Raw genomic sequence first — 19,541 nt, 5'->3', positions numbered from 1 at the left:
GTACATAATACTTTTTTTTCCACTTCCCTAATTGTCACTGTGGTTGAGCATCTTTTCATAAAAGTTTATTGGCCATTTAAGTTCCCTCTTTTATGAAATGCCTCTTCAGGTGTTTGCCCATTTTTCTACTGGGTTGTTTCTCTTGCATTGATCAATATGGTCATTTACAGGTTCTGGATACTGATCCTTTATTGGTTATTTGCTCTGCACATATCTTTTCCTACTGATTAATACTTGCATCTCATTTAAAAGATCCTTCTTTACTCAGAGGCAAAAGAGATAGTCTCCTGTGTTTTATTCATATACTTTAAAGCTTTGCCGTACATATTTAAATGCTTATTAGTTCAATTAGAAAGTAGAAAGTATACATCTGCATGCACCTAAAATCACAATTTCAATATATATAAAGCAAAAATTAACAAAGACATTGATAAAACCACAAGTAATTTTAGCATGCCTCTCTCAGTAATTGATAGAAGAATCAGACAATATGATGAACAAATATGACCAAATGAACATACGTAGAACACTACACCCAACACCTCAGAACATCCAACAGCAGAAGAACACTACACCCAACACCTTAGAACATCCAACAGCAGAACATTCTTTAAACACACAATACTTACCATATACTTCAGTCAAAGAGAATTTCAACCAATTTTAAAAGATTATTATCACACAGGCCGTATTCCTTAACCTTAATCCATTTAAGAATCCAGAAATCAGTAATACCAAGGTAACTAAATAATACCATGTATTTGGAAATTTTAAAATATTTTAACCTATGGATCAAATAATTTACATTGGAAATCCAAAACTATTTTAAATTGAATAATAAAAAATGACATCTCACCCATGCTGGATGGCTCAGTTGTTTGCAGTGTTATCCCATACATCTAAAGGATGAGGGTTCAATTCCTGGTCAGGGCACATACCTAGGTTGTGGGTTTGGTCACCAGTCAGGGTGCAAAAGGGACGCAACTGATCAATGTTTCCGTCTCACATCGATAGTTCTCTATCTCCCTTCCTCTCTCTCTAAAATCAATAAGCATGTCCTTGGGTGAAGATTAAACAAAAAATGACACCTCAAAAACTTTGGCACACAGTTTAGAAGAAACTTATAGACTTATATGTACATTTTAGAAAAATAAAGGATGAAAATTAGTCATCTCTTTCAAGACATTAGAAACATAACAGCAATTTAAAACCAAGGAAATTTTAAGAGCAGAAATTAGTTATATAGAAAAGAAATATAGGAGAGTATCTATGAAGCCAGAAGTTTCTCCTTTGAAAAGCTAACAAAATTGGCAGATCTTTGGTAGGACTAAGAAATAAAAATAAGGAACAAATAACTAATATCAAAAATGAAAAAGGAGCCATTACTACAGAGCCTTGAAAACATTAAAAAAATTTTTAAGAACCGTTTTTATATCAGTATTTTTGAAATTTTAGATTAAATGGGCCCAACTCCAGGAAATAAAGCTTATCAAAACTGATCTAAGGTGAAGGGTGGATACTGTAAAAGAAAAACATAGTTTTGAGAAAACTGGAAATTTGAACATTGGTGATATTTGTATTACAAAATTATTATTTTTAAGTACTAAAATGGTATTTTGGTTTTTTTTTTTAAAAAAGTCCAGTTAAGCCCTGGCCTGGTAGCTCAGTTGGTTAAAACTTAGTCCCCATAGGTCAAGGTTGTGGGTTTGATCCCTGGTCAGAGCACAAGAATCAACCAATGAACGTATAAGTAAGAGGAACAACAAATTGATGTCTCTCTCCTTTCCTCTCTTTCTCTCAAAAATCAATTTGAAAAAGTTTGATTAAAACATTTATTGGTGAAATGATAAAATGAGTTTTGCTTCAAAATAATAACTGATGCTACAATTCCACTTCTGTGTATTTAACCAACTCAAAAAGACATATGCATCTCTATGCTTGTTGCAGTATTATTTCCAATAGCCAAGGTGTTTGCAGAAATTATGAATGGATAAAGATGTAGGGGATATATACATGATGGAATTTTATTACTCAGTCATAAAAAAGACTGAAATCTTGCCATTTGAAATGAAATGCGTGGTCCTGGAGGGAATAATGCTAAGTAAACCAAACAGATAAGACAAATATCATATGATTTTAATTATATATGGAATAAAAAATATAACAAGACATAGCAAATGAACAAACAGAATAAAACAGACTCATATATACAAGTGGTTGTTGCCAGAGGGAGGTGGAGGTGGGGAGATAGGGAGTTTGGGGGGGATGAACAGGCGAAGGGGATTAAGAGGTACCAATTTCCAGTTTAAAAAATAAATAAATAAAACACAGGGATTATAACGAACAGCATAGAAAATAGCCAATAGTTCTGTAATAACTTCGTATGGAGACGAAACATAACTAGACCTGAGGGGTAATCACACTGTGATGTACATAAATGTCAAATCACTATAGGAAACTAATATAATATTGTAAGTCAGGTATACTTCAATTAAAAATATTTGATGTTACAGAACCTGTGCCCAAGCTTGTACAACACAGCATAATAATTTTGGTAATACTTAGGGTTTAAAACTCACAAGCATAACGACTGACCCCGCCTCACCGTTGGACAAGAAGCCCAGTATCCTCGCCACAGGCCTATGAGTTTGGTCGGCTCAGCCTGGTAGTACCCGGACCCTTCTTTCTCTTGCCTTAGGCTTTTCCCATTATCCTGAGAACCAATCATCGAGTGGGGCTTTGGACCTGAGACCAATCAGCGATCTCTACTCCAGTCCCTTTGCATACGTCTGCCTCTGCCAGGCGGCGCCATGTTTCAAGGGCAGCGGGGTTGGTTCTGCCGCAGCGTCAGCGAGGACCTGAGGCAGTTCTGGGGTAGGAATCTGGGTGGAAGGAGTGGGTAAGGTGGTGAGGGTAGCACCCCTCCCCACTCTTGTGCCTCGGCCCCAAGGTTCTTGCTAGCTTACCCTTTGCTCTTGCCTCCACAGTGGCCGAAGGGGGGATGATCAGTGACGTGAGGGCCGCTGACTTCTTGTTCAGCTGTGATGCTTCCCACCCAGACACGCTGAGGTACCTGAAAGCCACGGCAGTGCCTCTCGGATCATGATGAGCCAGGAGTTGGAGGTGGAAGTTGAAGTCCACTCATAAATAGGGATGATCAGAATAGACTGGAAATGAGCACGTTTTCAGTTCTACGTGTGGGGATTAAAATAGATAACCTTTCTTCTCTCCTTTCTGCCACACTGGCATGGCTTCCTACCTGGTCCCCGAGTCAATTCTCAAGTTCCAGTGTTTCCAGCTGTCTCTCCCCCTTTCGAAGGTCCCTCCTATTAAATACTTTAAACCAAATCTCCTGATTGCCCCTCAGACCTGCACCAGGTCCTGTGTTCTCAAGCTTAAAACCTTCGTGGTTTATTTTGAGTAACAACCCCTACCTCCATTAATCAGTCAGTGATGAAACACCTTGGATTGTACCCCTGTGAATTCTCTTAGTACTCGCTGTCATTACCTTAGTACACACCCTAAACACCTCTTGCCTGGACTATCACAGTATTTTTCTAAGAGGTTGCTCCAGCCTTCAATCTGTCTACCTGTGATCCTCCTTCATATTGCTGTCTGATTAGGTTTGTGAAGCAGAAGCCTAATCGCTGTCCTGGCTGTCCCCCTTCCTCACCCCCTGCCCCCAACTTCTGGTTACCTACAGATAATTCTCCCTTCTCCAGTCATTTGTTTTTGAAAGGTTGAACATATTATTGTTTATTTCGTAACCTAAAATACTTCCTTTCTTTTTCCTAGAGTATATCAGAGCATCGATTACATAGATGATAACGCTACAGTTTTTCATGCTTACTATCTCTCTGCAGTAGCTAAAGCTGAAGTTAAAAATTCGGTGGTTTTAGGTCATTTCGTTCTTCCTCCAGCATGCCTGCAAGAAGGTTAGCAAAGATCGTTCATCCAATCCCTGTTCAACAGCCAAATCCAGCTAAGTCACCCAACTGTACTGATCTAAGTGGAAAAGCACGACCTTTGTATCCAATTGCGTTGGGTGTATATTCCAGTTTTATTTGTTAATCCTTCATTCACACATTCACTCACTGAAATCCTATTGTGTGCCAGGTTTCACCCCAGGTGCTGGGGATTACATGGTGAATAATACAATCATAGATCTTGTGCTCACAATGTTCCCTGGTTGGGAGCCAACACTTCCTAGTTCTGTGGCCTTAGCAACTTCTTTCTAGTTGTTTTGAGGATAAAACGAGATAATCTAAGTAATCTAACATGTAAACATTTAATAAAATGTTCTTTGTTAGTTTTGAATCTTTTATTATACTTCTAATTTTTTTGTTTTCTGATATTTAAAGATCTATGATTATAGTAAATCCATATATTACTATTGTTCTTTATCCTTTTGAAAGTACTTTCACATTAATTATTTCAGCAACCCTGTCAAGTAAAGGGCAAGGAAATAAACGGCTTTCGAAATTGGTTCTTTTAGTTGTCCCTGATTGGAACACACTTTCTTATCCTGTTCTGTTCAAATCCTACCTATCTTATGTGGGCTAATTCTAAATATCCCTTTTTTGTAGGTCTTGCATTATTACCCAATTCTTGACGTGTATGTGTCCATCCATACCAAGACAGATGGAAGCTAGTACAAATTAAATAAATAAATAAATGACTCCTATTCTGTCTTTGAGTTTAGCATCATACATTAAAATGTATTTAAATTTTTAAAAACTGTCAGAAATGAAAACATGCTCCTTTTCAAAAATGAGAACTACATTATTATTCACCTAGACAGTATTGTCTAGTAGAAGTATGAAGATGCAAAGGTGAGCTACATATTAAGTTTAAATTTTCTGGTAGCTACAGTAAAGAGAATAAAAAATAGGTAAAATTAATTAATATATTTTATTTAACCCAATATATCTAAAATGTAATTTTGATATGTAACCAATATAAAAATTATTGATAGTTTACATTGTTTTGTTTTATACTAAATCTTTGAAATTCACTATTTATTTTATGCTTACAGCACATCTGGGTTTGAACTAGTGACAGATTTCAATATGGTACCCACATGTAGCTAGTCTAGTGGCTACTACTAACTGAGGTGTTTAAACTTTTGGTGTCTCTGGGCCACACTGGAATCAGAAGAATTGTCTTGGGCCACACATTACATATACAAACACTAACAAAAACTGATGAGCAAAAGAAAGATTTTAAGTGAATTTACTATTTTATATTGGGCTGCATTCATAGCCATACTGGGCCACATGCAGTCCGCATGCCACGGGTTGGACACCTCTGAAGGGATGTTACCTTTTTGTCCTTGAAAGGGCTTTTGTGGAAACTTCTGAGATCTTTGAGTTAGAGTGATTACATAGTCCTTTGACATATTGAGCATTGTAGAATTTCTGCACAACCATGCCCACTAGACAAGTTTCTCTTCTACTCTTCTTTCAGCAAAGAAAATTATTGAATTCTTTACGACCTCCATTCTACAAGTTCAGGAATTTTATAGCTTTTATTTTGATTGGACAATTGTTTTCTTTATTAATGCTTGGCCTAAAGACACTCATATCTAATGAAGATGTATATTCCAGCAGGAAAAATGTATAATGACTCTCACAATGCATTGGAATCATCTGGAAAATTTGTTAGGAATGCAAATTCTTAAGCTCATTCAATAGGAATCTGCATGTTAAACAAGTATCTTAGGTGATTTTGATACAAGTATAATAATGCTGGCCTAGAAATTTCAAATTTCAAGTAAAATTTAAAAAATTTTACACTTACTTTTTTAAAAGTAGTATTGGATTTGTTTTTCCTACCACAGAAATAAGAAGACAAATTGGTAGCTTTATTTGGGAACAAGACCAACATTTTTTGGAAGAAGAGGTAAGGGTAAAATAAGGTATTTAATAATCTACAGTTTCAAAAAAATTTTGAAAGCAATGTCATTTTTAAAATGTTTACCTGTGAAATGTTAGCACCAATGATCCCAATTAAGGAATTTAAAGGCCATTCTTTTATTGAACACTACCGGATTTGATGTTGTTTTCATACTAGTACATTAGTAATATTGAGATATTTTATATGAATAAAATTATTCACATAACTTGAAAATTTGCTTCTGTCAGTAATATTAAGGGAGTAAGAGTTGCACAGTATATACCAGTTCTTTACTGGCAGTATAGATTCTGATTAATTACTGTGTTGAGCCATTTGTTAAATGTTTGGAATAACACCCCTATATAAATGTGTATAATGCTAAAAATGGACTTTCGTGGATTTGCCATCCTGCCTCAAATTTGCGTGTGCTTTTGACTTCAGAGTCTTTATGCAGTAGCCAAATTTGGGATAACTTGAACATCGAAAATAATAATGACAGCAATGGATTATAAAACATTCGTGAGTCTATAGTGATACTTCAAAGCCTAAAGAAAGAAAAAAAAATTGGGAGAACAAAGGGAAGAAAGAGACGAAGGAAGGCAAAAAGGAGTAATGGAAGGAAGGAAGGAAAAGGTGGAGTAAGAGAAATGTTCCTTACAGAATAGCAGCTAATAAATATACAAAGAATAATGGAATAGAAAAATCTCCATTTTACCACTCCTAATAAAATAATGGATTTAGGCAAGTGTCATTAATGGATCTTAAAACTGTGATCTCAAGTGATCACCCCACAGATTACTTATTATAAAGTTAAGCAATGTACCTTTAGACTGGAGAGATCTGTCAGACACCACCTTAACCACCTAATCAAATTTAACATCACCAAAACTGAAACAACCTCTCATTATGTTCAACTTGATGCAATATAATGAAAAGTACACAGTATTTTCTATGTAATGTTCTTATTCAGAATGCTTAACCTGAATCTAATTATGAGTAAACACTCAGGAGCTTCTAGAACATTAGAAATATCACAAAATAACTAGCTGGCTTAGACTCTTTAAACAACATCATTAGCCCTGGCTGGTGTGGCTCAGTGGATTGAGTGCCAGCCTGCAAACCAAAGGGTCACTGGTTCAAGTCCCAGTGAGGCACAATGGCTGGCTTGAAAGCCAGGTTCTCAGTACAGGACACATGAGAAGCACCCACACACTGATGTTTCTTTCTCTTTTTCCCTCCCTTCCCCTCTAAAAATAATAAATAAAATTAAAACAAAACAATGTCATTTAAAAAAAAAGGCAGGGGACTGTTTTAGATTAAGAGAAATAATCAAATATGATGTGTAAACCTTCATTGGATTCTGGATTTTTTTTTTAAAGGTTTAAAAAGGACTGGCCGGTGTAGCTCAGTTGGTTGGAGTGTCATTCTGTAACCAAAAGGTTGAGGGTTTGATTCCCTGGTCAGGGCACACGTCTAGGTTGCTGGTTGGATCTCCGGCCCAAGAGTGTATCATCTTTGGGAGGCAACCAATTCATGCTTCTCCCTCACATTGATGTTTCTCTCTTTCCCTTCCTCTCTAGAAGCAATGAAAAAGTGTCTTGGGTGAGGATTTAAAAAATCCTCAATTGGGAAATTTTAAATATGGACTGTATACTAGGTGATATTGAATTAATGTTAATTTTTTTAAATTGTGATCATGGTATTATAAAGATAACAAAATTCTTAAGAACATGCATGCTAAAAATTAAGGAGTAAAATGTCATAATATCTGCAAATACTTTCAAATGGTCCAGCAAAAATAAAAATTGATAGAGGGAAGGAATGAAGGATGGTAAAAATGTTAACACTTTGTGAATCTAGGTCAAAGATATATAGTACTTATTGTATTATTTTTAACTTTTGGTAAGTTTTAAATTTTTCAAAATAAAAAGGGAGAAAAATCTTTATAATATAATATAATATATCTAAAGCTAAACAATTAACTTACACATTTTGTACTCCTTTTATTAATCTGTATTTTCTTTCCAAAGTGTCATCATCTGAAAACACTAGTTCTTGTATTTTCTTTGTCTATACTGTACAAAGGACCAAAATATTTAATCCTTGATTTAATCACAGTTCTTCCAGACACACAAATAATGATAGAATAGTTATTATTTGGCAGTAATTATTGAGTATACCTGAACTCTAGACCTAAAAAGTTCTTAAAGAATGTTAATTTAATCATTTAGTTTTAGAAATGAGAAAACTGAGGTAAAGAGAAGTAAAGATTTGTCTAGGTTCACATAGACAGATACGATTAGCATAGTGAAACAAAGTTTCCTCAGCTCCACCTCAGTCCAGTGTTTTTTCTATTAAAATTTAGTAGAACATGCCTGCTGTGCTATTGACTAGAGACTGTTGGCACTAGGAATTGTATGATTATATAATAAAGGATTTTGTTAGTTCTTTCAAAATATTGATTGATATAGAATATTAGCCTATTTAATTATAGTATATGTAAGTAGAAGATACTTCATTGAATGGCAACAGGGGTAAATCTGGAAAGTAATTTGGGGGAGCATTATTGTTATTTAGAGTGGATTTGTGACCTAAATATAGAAATTTCCTAATGGCATATTAAGTAAATATAGTATGTGATAGGTACCAGTCTCTGAGTTACTTTCACATAATCTTTTGGAAAAGCTTAGTATACAGTTAGTCCTTTTGTAACTTCATAACCAAATACTTCACTTTAATTTGAAGGAGAAACATAATTTGTTCAGCTTACTTCATATTTTTGATTTGTAGTTCATAGGCAGCCTAGGAATCTTCAATTCAAAAATTTTAAAACAGTCTAATAACACTTTTTTGTTTCCTTATTTTTAAAAAACTAAAATGTTATATGACTACATTATGGAAATTTTCAGAAATTGAAAAAGTATGAAATCAGTCAGAAGTTTTACTATCTATTACAACCACAGCTGATATTTTTAAAATTCTGTTTTCTTCATATATCTCTAAAAATATAGAGTTTAATTGTGTGTGTACAAAATTTGAAGTTTATTCCACCAAGCTAGAGTGACTCTAAGTATATAAATATGTTTATGACTGTTAATATATATTGCCAATGTACTCTTTTATTAAAATTATTGATTGAATCATTGGTATGCTGATTTAAAAGAAAAAAAGATTTTGGCCGTGGCTGGTGTGGCTCAGTAGATTGAATGCCCGCCTGCGAAGCGAAGGGTCACCGGTTCCATTCCCAATCTGGGCACATGGCTGGGTAGCAGGCCAGGTCCCCGGTGGGGGTCACGCAAGAGGCAACCACACATTGATGATTCTTTCCCTCTCTTTCTCCCTCCCACAGCCCTCTCTAAAAATAAATAAAATCTTAAAGAAAAAAAGATTTTATTTTCAGAGAGAGGAGAAGGGAGGGAGAAAGAGAGGGAGAGAAACATCAATCTGTTCCCTCTCACACCCCCCCAACTGGGGACCCAGACCACATGCCTCTAACCAGAGACTGGCCAGCAATCCAGGCATGTGCCTTACTGGGAATTGAACACACAACCCTTCCAATCACAGGCCAGTGTTCAAACCACACCAACCAGGGCAGGGTACTGATTTTTTAAAATGTGATTTCTTTTGCTATCCACAGCATGATGAAGTAACACCAAATGAAATAAACACCCTTAAGGAAAGCAGTGAACTAGCCACAGATCACAAAAAGGAATTATCCAAGAGGTATTGAATTCGTATACTTCATTAATATTCAATTCAATGTAGACATCTTTGAGCATTGACTATGTGTTTATCTCATTTGATTTTTAGTCTTCTTATGAGATTGTATTATCATTATCACATCACTATTTTACAGAAAAAGAAATCTAGGATTAGATAGATTGTAATTTGCCCAAAGTCTTCTATCAAGTGGGGAGAAGCAGGATTTCAACTGGGTCAGTCTAATTCTAGAGCCCATGCATTTAACTACTCTGCTAGGCTAACCTGGCAGAAAAGAAAGTAGAATTATATCTATATTATGATTACTGTTACATTACTTTAAATATATATTTTTAATAAGAAAAAATATACTAAATATTTGCAGTAATTTTATTAGGATCAAAAGTTCTGAGTGACTTCCTCCTCTTTTCCAGATTGTTTGTAATGTGATATATTTGGTTTAAGAAATTGTGTTAGGACCAGTCTATGAGAGTCCCCTTATTGCACGCTTATTTATTACTTAGTCCTAATTTCATATTTTCCAGTTCAGTGGTCTTAAAATATTCATAGGGAACATTGGTTATATGAAAGTCTGGTATTTGGCTACTGAAATAAAAATGATCAATAATAGTTGTCTTTCTTCAATATAAAGGTAATGGGTTTAATTTATATAGTTTTTTCAATTTTAAGTTTTTCTCCCATAATTTTTTTCTTCTTATACTCTAATACCTGCTATTTTGGTTTATTATTATTTGATGTAAGTTCTTACTGGATTTAATACAAAGTTGTGTATTAAATTATATTAAGTTTAGTAAATCACTGCTTCATGGTCTTGTGACTTCTAGATATTGTACCACTTCAGTTTGAGATTTCATATTTTAGGTCTTTTGAGTCTCTATGGATAACATCCTTTGAATTTACTTGTTATACATTTTGAGATAAGAAACTGGTAAGGAGAGGAAGGAAAATAAGAATAGAAGTGGTGAGATTATTCTCTATACATCTTAAGAGATGTATAGAGAATAGTTATCCTAAGTGACCTTGTAAGAGAAAGCTGGGAAATACAAATAAAAAGTGACTCCTAGTGATTCACTTGACCAGGAAAGATATAAGATATGTAAGTTCTTTAAGAAATGGTTGTTCTGGAAAACACAGAAGCCATAAAAGAGAAGATTGATAAATATGACTATGAAAAATGTTTTAAACTTGTACATGGAAATAAAAATACTATAAACCAAGTCAAAAGAAAAATATACACTGGGAAAAACATTTGAAAAAGGCTGATTTCCTTAATGTACAAAGAAGATCTACATATCTGGGGAAATATGTCCAATCCAATACTAAACAAAAATGGACAAAGGATATGAATAGATGCCTGCAGTAGGTGTCTGCCTAGAGCTTTTTCAGTGTGGAACCAGCAGAGGGTGCAGTGCAAACAGATAAAATATACTTTGAACTTAGATCTTGAAGCGTTTAAATTTGTTGGCCTACTACTAATATGGAACACTAGGTGGTGAACGAGTTATTGAGTACTTGCTAAATACAAGACTTGTGAGTTAGCAGTTCACAATAATTCATTTAATTCTCACAACCTTATAAGATAGACAAATACTATTAGCCCCATTTTACCATTGAGAAAATCAGTTAGCTAAATAATTCACCCAATGTTATTTAAGTACTAAAGCTGAATTTAAAACCAAGGCTAGCTAATTGATTTAGAGTCCACTTTTAATCACTATGCTGTTTTGCTTCCCAAGATGTCCCCAGAATCTTCAGAAAGTTGCACAGATTTTTGTTTATTTTCCTTGTTCTTAATTACAGTAATTTTATTATTATGAATATAATTCATGTAATTTGTCAAAATAGAAAATACAAAAAAGAATAAAGAAAATTTAAATTACTGTAAACAACCCTACCACTCAGAGATAATTACCATCAACATTAGTACATTTCTTGCTAGTTTTATACAAATATATTCATTAAATAGAGTTGATGTTGACTGTGGCCCTGGCTGGTGTGGCTCAGTGGATTTGAGCATCAGCCTGCGAACTGAAAGGCTGCCAGTTTTTTTCCCATTCAGGGCACATGCCTGGGTTGCAGGCCATGTCCCCAGCTGGGGGCATTTGGGGAGCAAACAGTCCATGTTTCTCTCACACATTGATGTTTGTCTACCTCTCTTTCTCTCTCTCTCCCTTCCTTCCCCTCTCTCTAAAAATAAATAAATAAATTTTTTTTTTTTTTTAAAGAAAAGAGTTGATGTCGACTGCATATATAGTCTGTCTCTTGATTTCCCATTTAGTGTTTTATGGGCAGTTCCCCATTTTGAAAAGCCTTATTTGGTATTATGATTTGTAATAGCTGTGTATGGCATTTTGGAGATTATTATGCCAAGAGAAATAAGGCAGTCAGAGAAAGAGAAATACTATATGATCTCATTTATATGTGGAATCTAATGAACGAAATCAACTGATGAACAAAATAGAACCGGAGGCGTAGAATCATAGAACAGACTGAAAGTAACCAGAACGGAGTGGGGTGGGGCATCAGGCTGGATAAAAGAAGGGGAAGAGATTAGCCAAAGAACATGGTCGGGCCAGGTGGAGGTGGGCAAAAGGGTCAGGGGATATGGAAGACATCTGTAATAGTGTCAATAATTTAAAAAATGTTTTAAATTATTTACAAGTTGTTTCTCTTATGGCACCTTCATGAACATCTCTTTTAGATAATTTTCTTACTGTTGGAATTTACAGTATAACCAGATACAAATATTTTTAAAGCCCATGACACCTACTGTTAGTTGCTTCCCACAAAAGTACAAATTTAATTACCACCAGTGTTCGTCTCACTACATCCTCATCATTATATTATCTTAATAAGAAGCCTTGTGCTAATTTAATAGATGAAAATACATCTTGTTTTAATCTGCATTATTCTTTGATTACTAAGAGGTTTGAAATTTTAAAAAAATTTATTACAATTTTATAAATTTTTTTTTTGGTAGCATTTTTGGTTTCTATTCTTTCTCCGGTTTCTATTCTTTCTCCATTTTCTATTGGGGGAATCTTAATGTTTTTCTTATCAACTTGTGTGACATCTTTGTATAATAACTATATTATCATTTTGCCAGTTAGTCACATTTCATACTTAGTTTGTTGTCTGGTTTATACTTCTTTAGAGAAACAGGTTTTAAATTTTTACATCATTAAATTAATCACTTCTCCTTTATAATTTCTTCTATTGCCTTTACCTTAAGAAAAGTCCTTTCCCATTCAGAGATCAAATAGGTTTTCAATTCTGCAGATATTTATTTTGACGTAAAAGAATAGGTTAAAATTATTTTAAAATAAATCTAAATTTATTTTTGTTTTGCAAATAAGAAATTTACACCAGTTTTTTGAAAAATAAATCTATTTCAACTGATATGTGATTTCCCTTTGTCATATGTTGTTTTTTATGTATATGGAGATCTATTTTTAGACTGTTTCATTCCACTAACCTGTGACTCTATTTTTATATTAATACAATATTCTTTTAAGTTAGATAATTTTATTTCAGTATTTTAATATCTGAAAGTCCCAAAGTCCTTTTTCCTTAACTCTTCATGCCTACTAGATATTTTTCTATTTTCAAATTTTAATTACTTTTAATAGGTAACTTATGGATAGGTTCAAAATTTAAGATATATGAAAGAGGGTACTATGAAAATATACTGGCCTCTAGCAAGCCACTCTCCTTCCAGAGGCAATCCATATTATCAGTTTCTTATATGCATATACTAGCAGATTTATATAAATGTTCTTTAATTTCTCCTTTTTTGCACAAATAGTAATACACTGTATTCCATTCATTTGTGATGCAGCAGTGCAACTGTATTTTAATACTTATAATATGATTTAATATCTAAAACTAGTTCCTCCTCCTTACACTTTTTCAAGTTTCTTTAACTACTTTTTTCTGAATTTGTCCATCTGATTTTTACAACTATCTTGTTCATATTTTTAAAAATATTTCTGTTGTTATTTTTAGTGACATTAACAAAAATTTATAGATTAACTAAGGGGCAATATCTATGAGGCCAAATCTTCCTATCTGAGAAATTGGTGTTTTCCCTTCCATTTGTTCATGTTTTCTTCTGTGGCCCTTAAGGAACATTTTCATATTTTCTTTATATAAATCTTGTACTTATTTTAAGATTATTCCTAGGTATGTTTTTCCTTCTATTACAAATTGAGCCTCCCCTCTGATTAGAACTTCTAATATGTTGTTCAGGTGAAATTTAGAATTATTTTTTATCTTAAGCTCTAAAATCCCTTTGAGACTTTATTGAGAATTGTGTAAAACTTCATCTTGAGAAGAATTGTTGTCTTTATAATCTAATAGTTCTATCCAGGAGAATGCTTTTGGCTTTTCTTTATTTTTGTCTTCTATATCTCAGTAAAGTTTTAAATTTTTCTACATATGAGATAATAAATTTTTTATTATGGTTATTCCTAAATTTTAATGCATTTCATTGCTATTGTGGATTTCTTCCATTTTATTTTGTATTAGTTATTGCTCTTATACAGGAAAGATGGACTGGATGTATTTGTGTTATATTATCCACTTGGAATCTAAGATTCTAAGAACACTTAAGCTCTTAGAATTTCTTGGCTTTTCAGGGTGACCAATCATGTGATTTGTTAATAATGAAAGTATTGTTTCTTCCTTCTCACTAGATACCTCTTCTGTTTCTTTTTCCACCCTTCCCCATCTCTTATTGCTTGGCCAGAAATTTTAGAGCCATGGCAAATAATAAAAATCATAATGTTATACTTCTTTAGTCCCTGATGTTTTGGGGACCACTATTTTGCTTTATTTGTAGAATCTCATTCTAACTGAACTATAGTTAGTTTCTTTTAGAGGAGTTTGAGTGAATTCTAATTTTTAAACAAATTGAAAATAAAGCCTGTATTATCACTCAGTTTAATTTTAGATCTTTAGGAAAATAATAAATTTAAGGTTGATCCCAATTTTTATTATGACACTGTTTTATTTTCATACAATTGTTTATTTGTTATATGTAGTCTAAATATAGTAAGCATTTTATTTGGTGCAGTTAGAAAATAAGATATTTTAGTTGAAAAATGCTTAGCTCTTTAAAGAGTATAATATAATTAATTATATTATGCAACCACACTCAAAATAATTTAACTTCTTTTCTTTTTAACTCAGAAGTCACTTCAGAATTTTAGTGTAACTCTTGACTTTCCCAGACATCATTTTTTTAAATTTTAAAATATGGAAGTACTAGGTAGTAGAATTCCATTATTTGAACACTGAAAAACAGAAACATGTGTGATTTCCCTGGCCAAGTGGCTAAGTAGGATGGATTGTCATCCCTTACACCCAAAAGTTGTGGGTTCAATCCCTGGTCAGGACACATACCTAGGCTGCAGTTTGGATCCCTGGTCAGAGCGTGTACCAGAGGATGTTTCTCTCTCACACTGATATTTCTCTCTCTCTCTCCCCTCTTCTTTCTTTCTGAAATCAAAATTTTTAGATGCTCTGATTATTTAAAATACAGCCTTCTGTGCTCTTCTTTTGGCATATTTAACATTACATATTTTATCTAATTTTAAATATTATTGAATTGTGCCTTCAAGAATGTTGGAAACTGTCCTACCTGGTTTCAGGGACTGTAGCCTCACCATCAAGCAAAAGGGCCCCAAGGCTGAAGCTGAGCAAGGAAGCCTCAGTGGCATATTTTCCCGGCAGGGGCACAGCCCCTGCCTCCCTCGTATCACCCTGCTTGGCCCCAGAGGATGTCTGGTTTGTCAATGACGGGTAAGACCCCTCGATGGCAGGGGCAACCTAAGACAGGCACAGTCTCATAGGAGCCATCAGGGAAGGACTTGGGGGACACAGAGAAGGGGCAAAAGACCCTCACCCCTCAGAGTTGTCATGGCCGGAGTCCTCATTCTATCCAAAAGAAGTCTCCTTATCTCTTGGCTGCTCTGCTCCACCTGCCTGGCTCTGGCTTGAAACAATGCTTAAGGCAGGTACAGCCCTAAATTGTATCAGGCAGTTCCCAGGGGCAATTAGGCCTGGAAAACAAATGCATTAAATCCTGTGAAACTTACTTTGCTAAGAATGCCCTCAAGTTAATGAGTACTGATGTTTGGAGTCTGAGCATAGACTGTGATCAGTTTCCCAGAAATAAGGGCTGAATGGGCACCACCCTGTCAACCAGACCCTGACCTGAGGCAAATCTCTTGTGTTCTTTCCCTTGTCATCTATGATATCTACGTGTTTTCTGTAAACATAGCCTTTGACATTGTTTCATGAGCTTTGCATGCTTGCTGTATACCCCTGCGCATATCATTCTCAAAAAAAGCCACTTCAAGAGAAGGGCTCAGGGCATTCTCCACTCGAGGGAATCACCACCCCCTTTTCCTGGCAGACCGAGAAGTATCTGGAACAACATTTTCCTCCATCTGTGGCGACCTGGGAGGACTCTGGAGGGGATGTGGTACCCCCCTCATCTGGTACCCAACGTGGGGCCCCCCTCACAAGAATACCGGGTAAAAGAATCAGGCCTCTATATAATTCAATAAATACTTGTTTTGTGAAGTGGGCAAGAGAAGAAAAAATGTCTATATGGGCCCTTGTATTATTAGAAGCACAAAAGAGGTTGTTACCACATAACATTTTTACCATATTAAGGCTGAAATCTTATCAAAAAGCAATTTGATTACTATGTATATTGCCTGGAATAATTTCTCATTTGTAAAACAAGTCCAAAAATAAATATAAATGTGATTTTCTGTATGTTTCAATTTACAGCACAAAAAAGCATTTTATAAGGACTCCAATTGTAGAAAAGCAGATGTACTTCCCTCTTCAGAACTATCCAGTGAACAACATGGTAACAGGTAATTTAAAATAAAATTTAGAGTAAGCCCAAGTAGGAAAAAAACAAGGGAATATTTTATACAATAAAGCTGTTATTTTACTAGCCTAGCAGTAGAACATCCTCTGTTATACATGCTAATAGATGAGATTCACACATTATATAAATTAATTTGCAGAACTGATCCAAAGATAGCCCCATATTTTCTGTGTTAAAATGCTAGTCTGTAGGTAGGGTAAGGACATGTCCCAGTTTACACAAGAGAATTCCCATTTATGCCTGTTGTCCTGGTATTAGTTGTTATTCTCAGTTGTCCTAATTTGGAAGATTAACTATATAGACAACCCTCATCACAGTTTCCTCCGAGAATCTGATAACATAGGTCCCTCTCCCTAGTGTACACTCATGCAAACATAACTTATGAACTTTACATATAATTTAAAGAGGCTCACATGTGCCTAGAAGATCGCTCATAGATCACCCAGGTGTCCATATGTGGGTTTTCTAGTGCCAGACAGAAAAGACAGCTAACTGAAGCTGACATCAAGAGGATGGAACCAGAGAACCAGTTGAATAGTGGCCACTGGGATTTGGATAGTGTTAAATGAGGTGGATATTTGGATGATTGATCTGATTAGTATTCAATGGGCCATTGACAATATTAAAAGTATAGGTTTTTGAAATTGTACTTAAAACATTTATTTTTTTCTCATTTAACAGTGTCAAAACTATCTCCACAATAATCTTCAAAACTGCTACAATAATCCATTTCTGATGCATAAATGTTCTAGCCTTCTTATACTTACAGGAATATTTGTATTACTGTAATTGTTATTACTATAGCAATTATTTTTAAAATTTTCATCCTCACACATATCTTTAGAAACTTCACATAGTATATATATATATGCAATTAACTAGACATTAATATATTCTGCACTAGTTTATTTTACACAGGAAATAACCACTAGACAAACATGAACCATAGGGTATTTCATGGTTCCTGCTTACTAGGAAAGATGAAGTGTTTGTGCCATTAGTAGCTAGTTGTATAGTTCTAGGTGATTATCTAGGTAATATCACTAATATAGTAATTGTGCATCAAGAGATTTTCTGAGGTAAATGACTATGATTAAAATATCTGTAAAGATACTATCCAGTTTTATATGAATGAATTCATAGTTAATTTATTAACTGTGAATTTATTATTATTGGAAACAATTAAACTATATACATAAATAACCTATTGGTGGTGGTGGTGTCCTAAATTCAATAGTTCACCCTGGCTGGTGTGGCTTAGTGGATTGAGCGCTGACCTGCAGACCAAAAGGTTGCCAGTTTGATTCCCAGTCAGGGCACATACCTGGATTGTGGGCCAGGTCCCCAGTTCAGGGATGCGAGAAGCAACCCATCAATGTGCACAATGTTTCTCTCACACATCAATGTTTCTCTCTCTCCCTCTTTCTCCCTTCCTACCCTCTCTAAAAATAAATAAATAATACTAAATTCAATAGTTATTTTCATACAGAATTTACTTTTAAATTAAGTTTCATTTTTAGTATAAACCACACATACTTATGTTACACAATATAATCATTCAGATAAAAAAATTGCTATGAAGTTATATTGCTTAAAGTGATTGAGTCCTTAAGTAAATTCTCCCCATTCTAGATGTTCTTTTTGATACTCATATCTATTTCATATTATTCATGACAACAAAATTACTCATACCAATAACCTTTGTTGACTAAACAATAATATCAAATTTCCCATTAATTTTTTTAATTAAAAGAATATTATTTCAGGCATTCTCCCTCCTGGGAGGACACCCACACTTTTCCCTGCCTTCTCTTCTTCCTCCACAGGCATTCATCTCATAAACTCTAAGTGTGCCCCAAAACTTGTAGCCAGGGGAGCAATGGGCAGTGGCAGCTCATCCTGGCATAACCCCTGAAACATCTCCCCAAGGTCCCGTTTTCACTGACTTTCTAGAGAGCCAAAGCAGCGCAGCCCAGGCTCTCCTGTTGCTTCTTCTTTCCTAAGCCTTTCCTTGTGTCAGTGTCCCCAGCTTTAATAAACATACTCTCAAAATTTAAAAAAAAAAGAATATTATCTCAATGCTAGCAGTGTGGGAAAATATTGCCTGCTCTACTAGGAAAGATGAAGTGTTTTTGCCATTGGTAGCTAGTTGTGTAGTTCTAGGTGATTATACTCTAAGCCAGACACACACTTCCCTTTTTTTGGTCTAGGTACTGTAATGTTCCATCCCAACCTTGACATCACACTCTCGGTAGTTAAAATTGTTAATTAAGTACCTGTGTTTTAAAAGGGGGCAGAAGGTTGGGGGGGAACATATAAGGGGTGAGAAGGGTATTCCCTGATAATTATCAAGTGTCATGGAGAATCTTCTCACTGATATTATTTCTTCTTTTCTAAGAAACTTTAGAAATCTTAGCTCTAATAAACTAAAGACACTGAAAATAAGATAGTATGATATGATTTCAAATATATACATTTTGTTTTGTAGGCTATATATCAATTGATGCCATGAAGAAATTCCTTGGGGAGCTACATGACTTTATTCCTGGAAGTTCTGGATATTTGGCATACCATGTTCAAAATGAAATTAATTTGTCTTCTATAAAAAACAAGTTGAAGAGGAAATGCTAAGTTAAACTGTCCTTATACTTAGGCATTTATTTTCTATAAAATATTATCAAAGATATGCATAATTTAAAAATCTCCCATTTGGGACAGTTGTGGGGGGAAATTGGGATGATTTCTTCTTATTCTTCCTCAAAAATGTATCTTTAGGAAATTCAGTATCATTTTGGCTCTGTATTTTGACATTTGGGCTAGACTTTTTCCTCAGCTTGTAACACATGTCCACAAATTCTGAGCTTATAGTTGTTATGGAATAATTGTCATAGAAACATACTATAAGAAGTCTCAGTCTCTCTCTCTCTCTCTCTCATATGCTCTTTTGGCTTTAACATTCTATTATATATATATATATATATATGTGTATATATATATATATATGTGTATATATATATAT

The 19,541-nt window shown here is 34.5% G+C and overlaps 1 protein-coding gene across 1 annotated transcript; it reads left to right on the top strand.

Moving 5' to 3' along the window:
* The first annotated feature begins 2,802 nt into the window (after window positions 1-2,802).
* TERB2 (telomere repeat binding bouquet formation protein 2) lies at window positions 2,803-19,153 on the top strand. Its single transcript, XM_054563931.1, has 7 exons — window positions 2,803-2,874; window positions 2,988-3,069; window positions 3,796-3,935; window positions 5,840-5,901; window positions 9,533-9,618; window positions 16,417-16,505; window positions 19,011-19,153. Exons 1-7 carry the CDS (start codon window positions 2,811-2,813, stop codon window positions 19,151-19,153), a joined length of 666 nt encoding a protein of 221 aa, XP_054419906.1. The 5' UTR covers window positions 2,803-2,810.
* Window positions 19,154-19,541: the final 388 nt, after the last annotated feature.

Source organism: Pteronotus mesoamericanus, unplaced genomic scaffold (genome assembly GCF_021234165.1).
Source record: "Pteronotus mesoamericanus isolate MK-2021 breed Mesoamerican mustached bat unplaced genomic scaffold, CSHL_Meso_final contig_164, whole genome shotgun sequence".
Taxonomy (NCBI): Eukaryota; Metazoa; Chordata; class Mammalia; order Chiroptera; family Mormoopidae; genus Pteronotus; species Pteronotus mesoamericanus.
This window is presented reverse-complemented; position numbering and strand designations above follow the sequence as displayed.

Bases quoted from the DNA above. Each gene is read 5' to 3' on its own strand.
- TERB2 (XM_054563931.1), top strand. From the start codon at position 2,811: ATGTTTCAAGGGCAGCGGGGTTGGTTCTGCCGCAGCGTCAGCGAGGAC. The intron at 3,070-3,795 runs GTACCTGAAAGC...TCTTTTTCCTAG, and splicing joins TCCCACCCAGACACGCTGAG to AGTATATCAGAGCATCGATT. The intron at 5,902-9,532 runs GTAAGGGTAAAA...TGCTATCCACAG, and splicing joins AACATTTTTTGGAAGAAGAG to CATGATGAAGTAACACCAAA.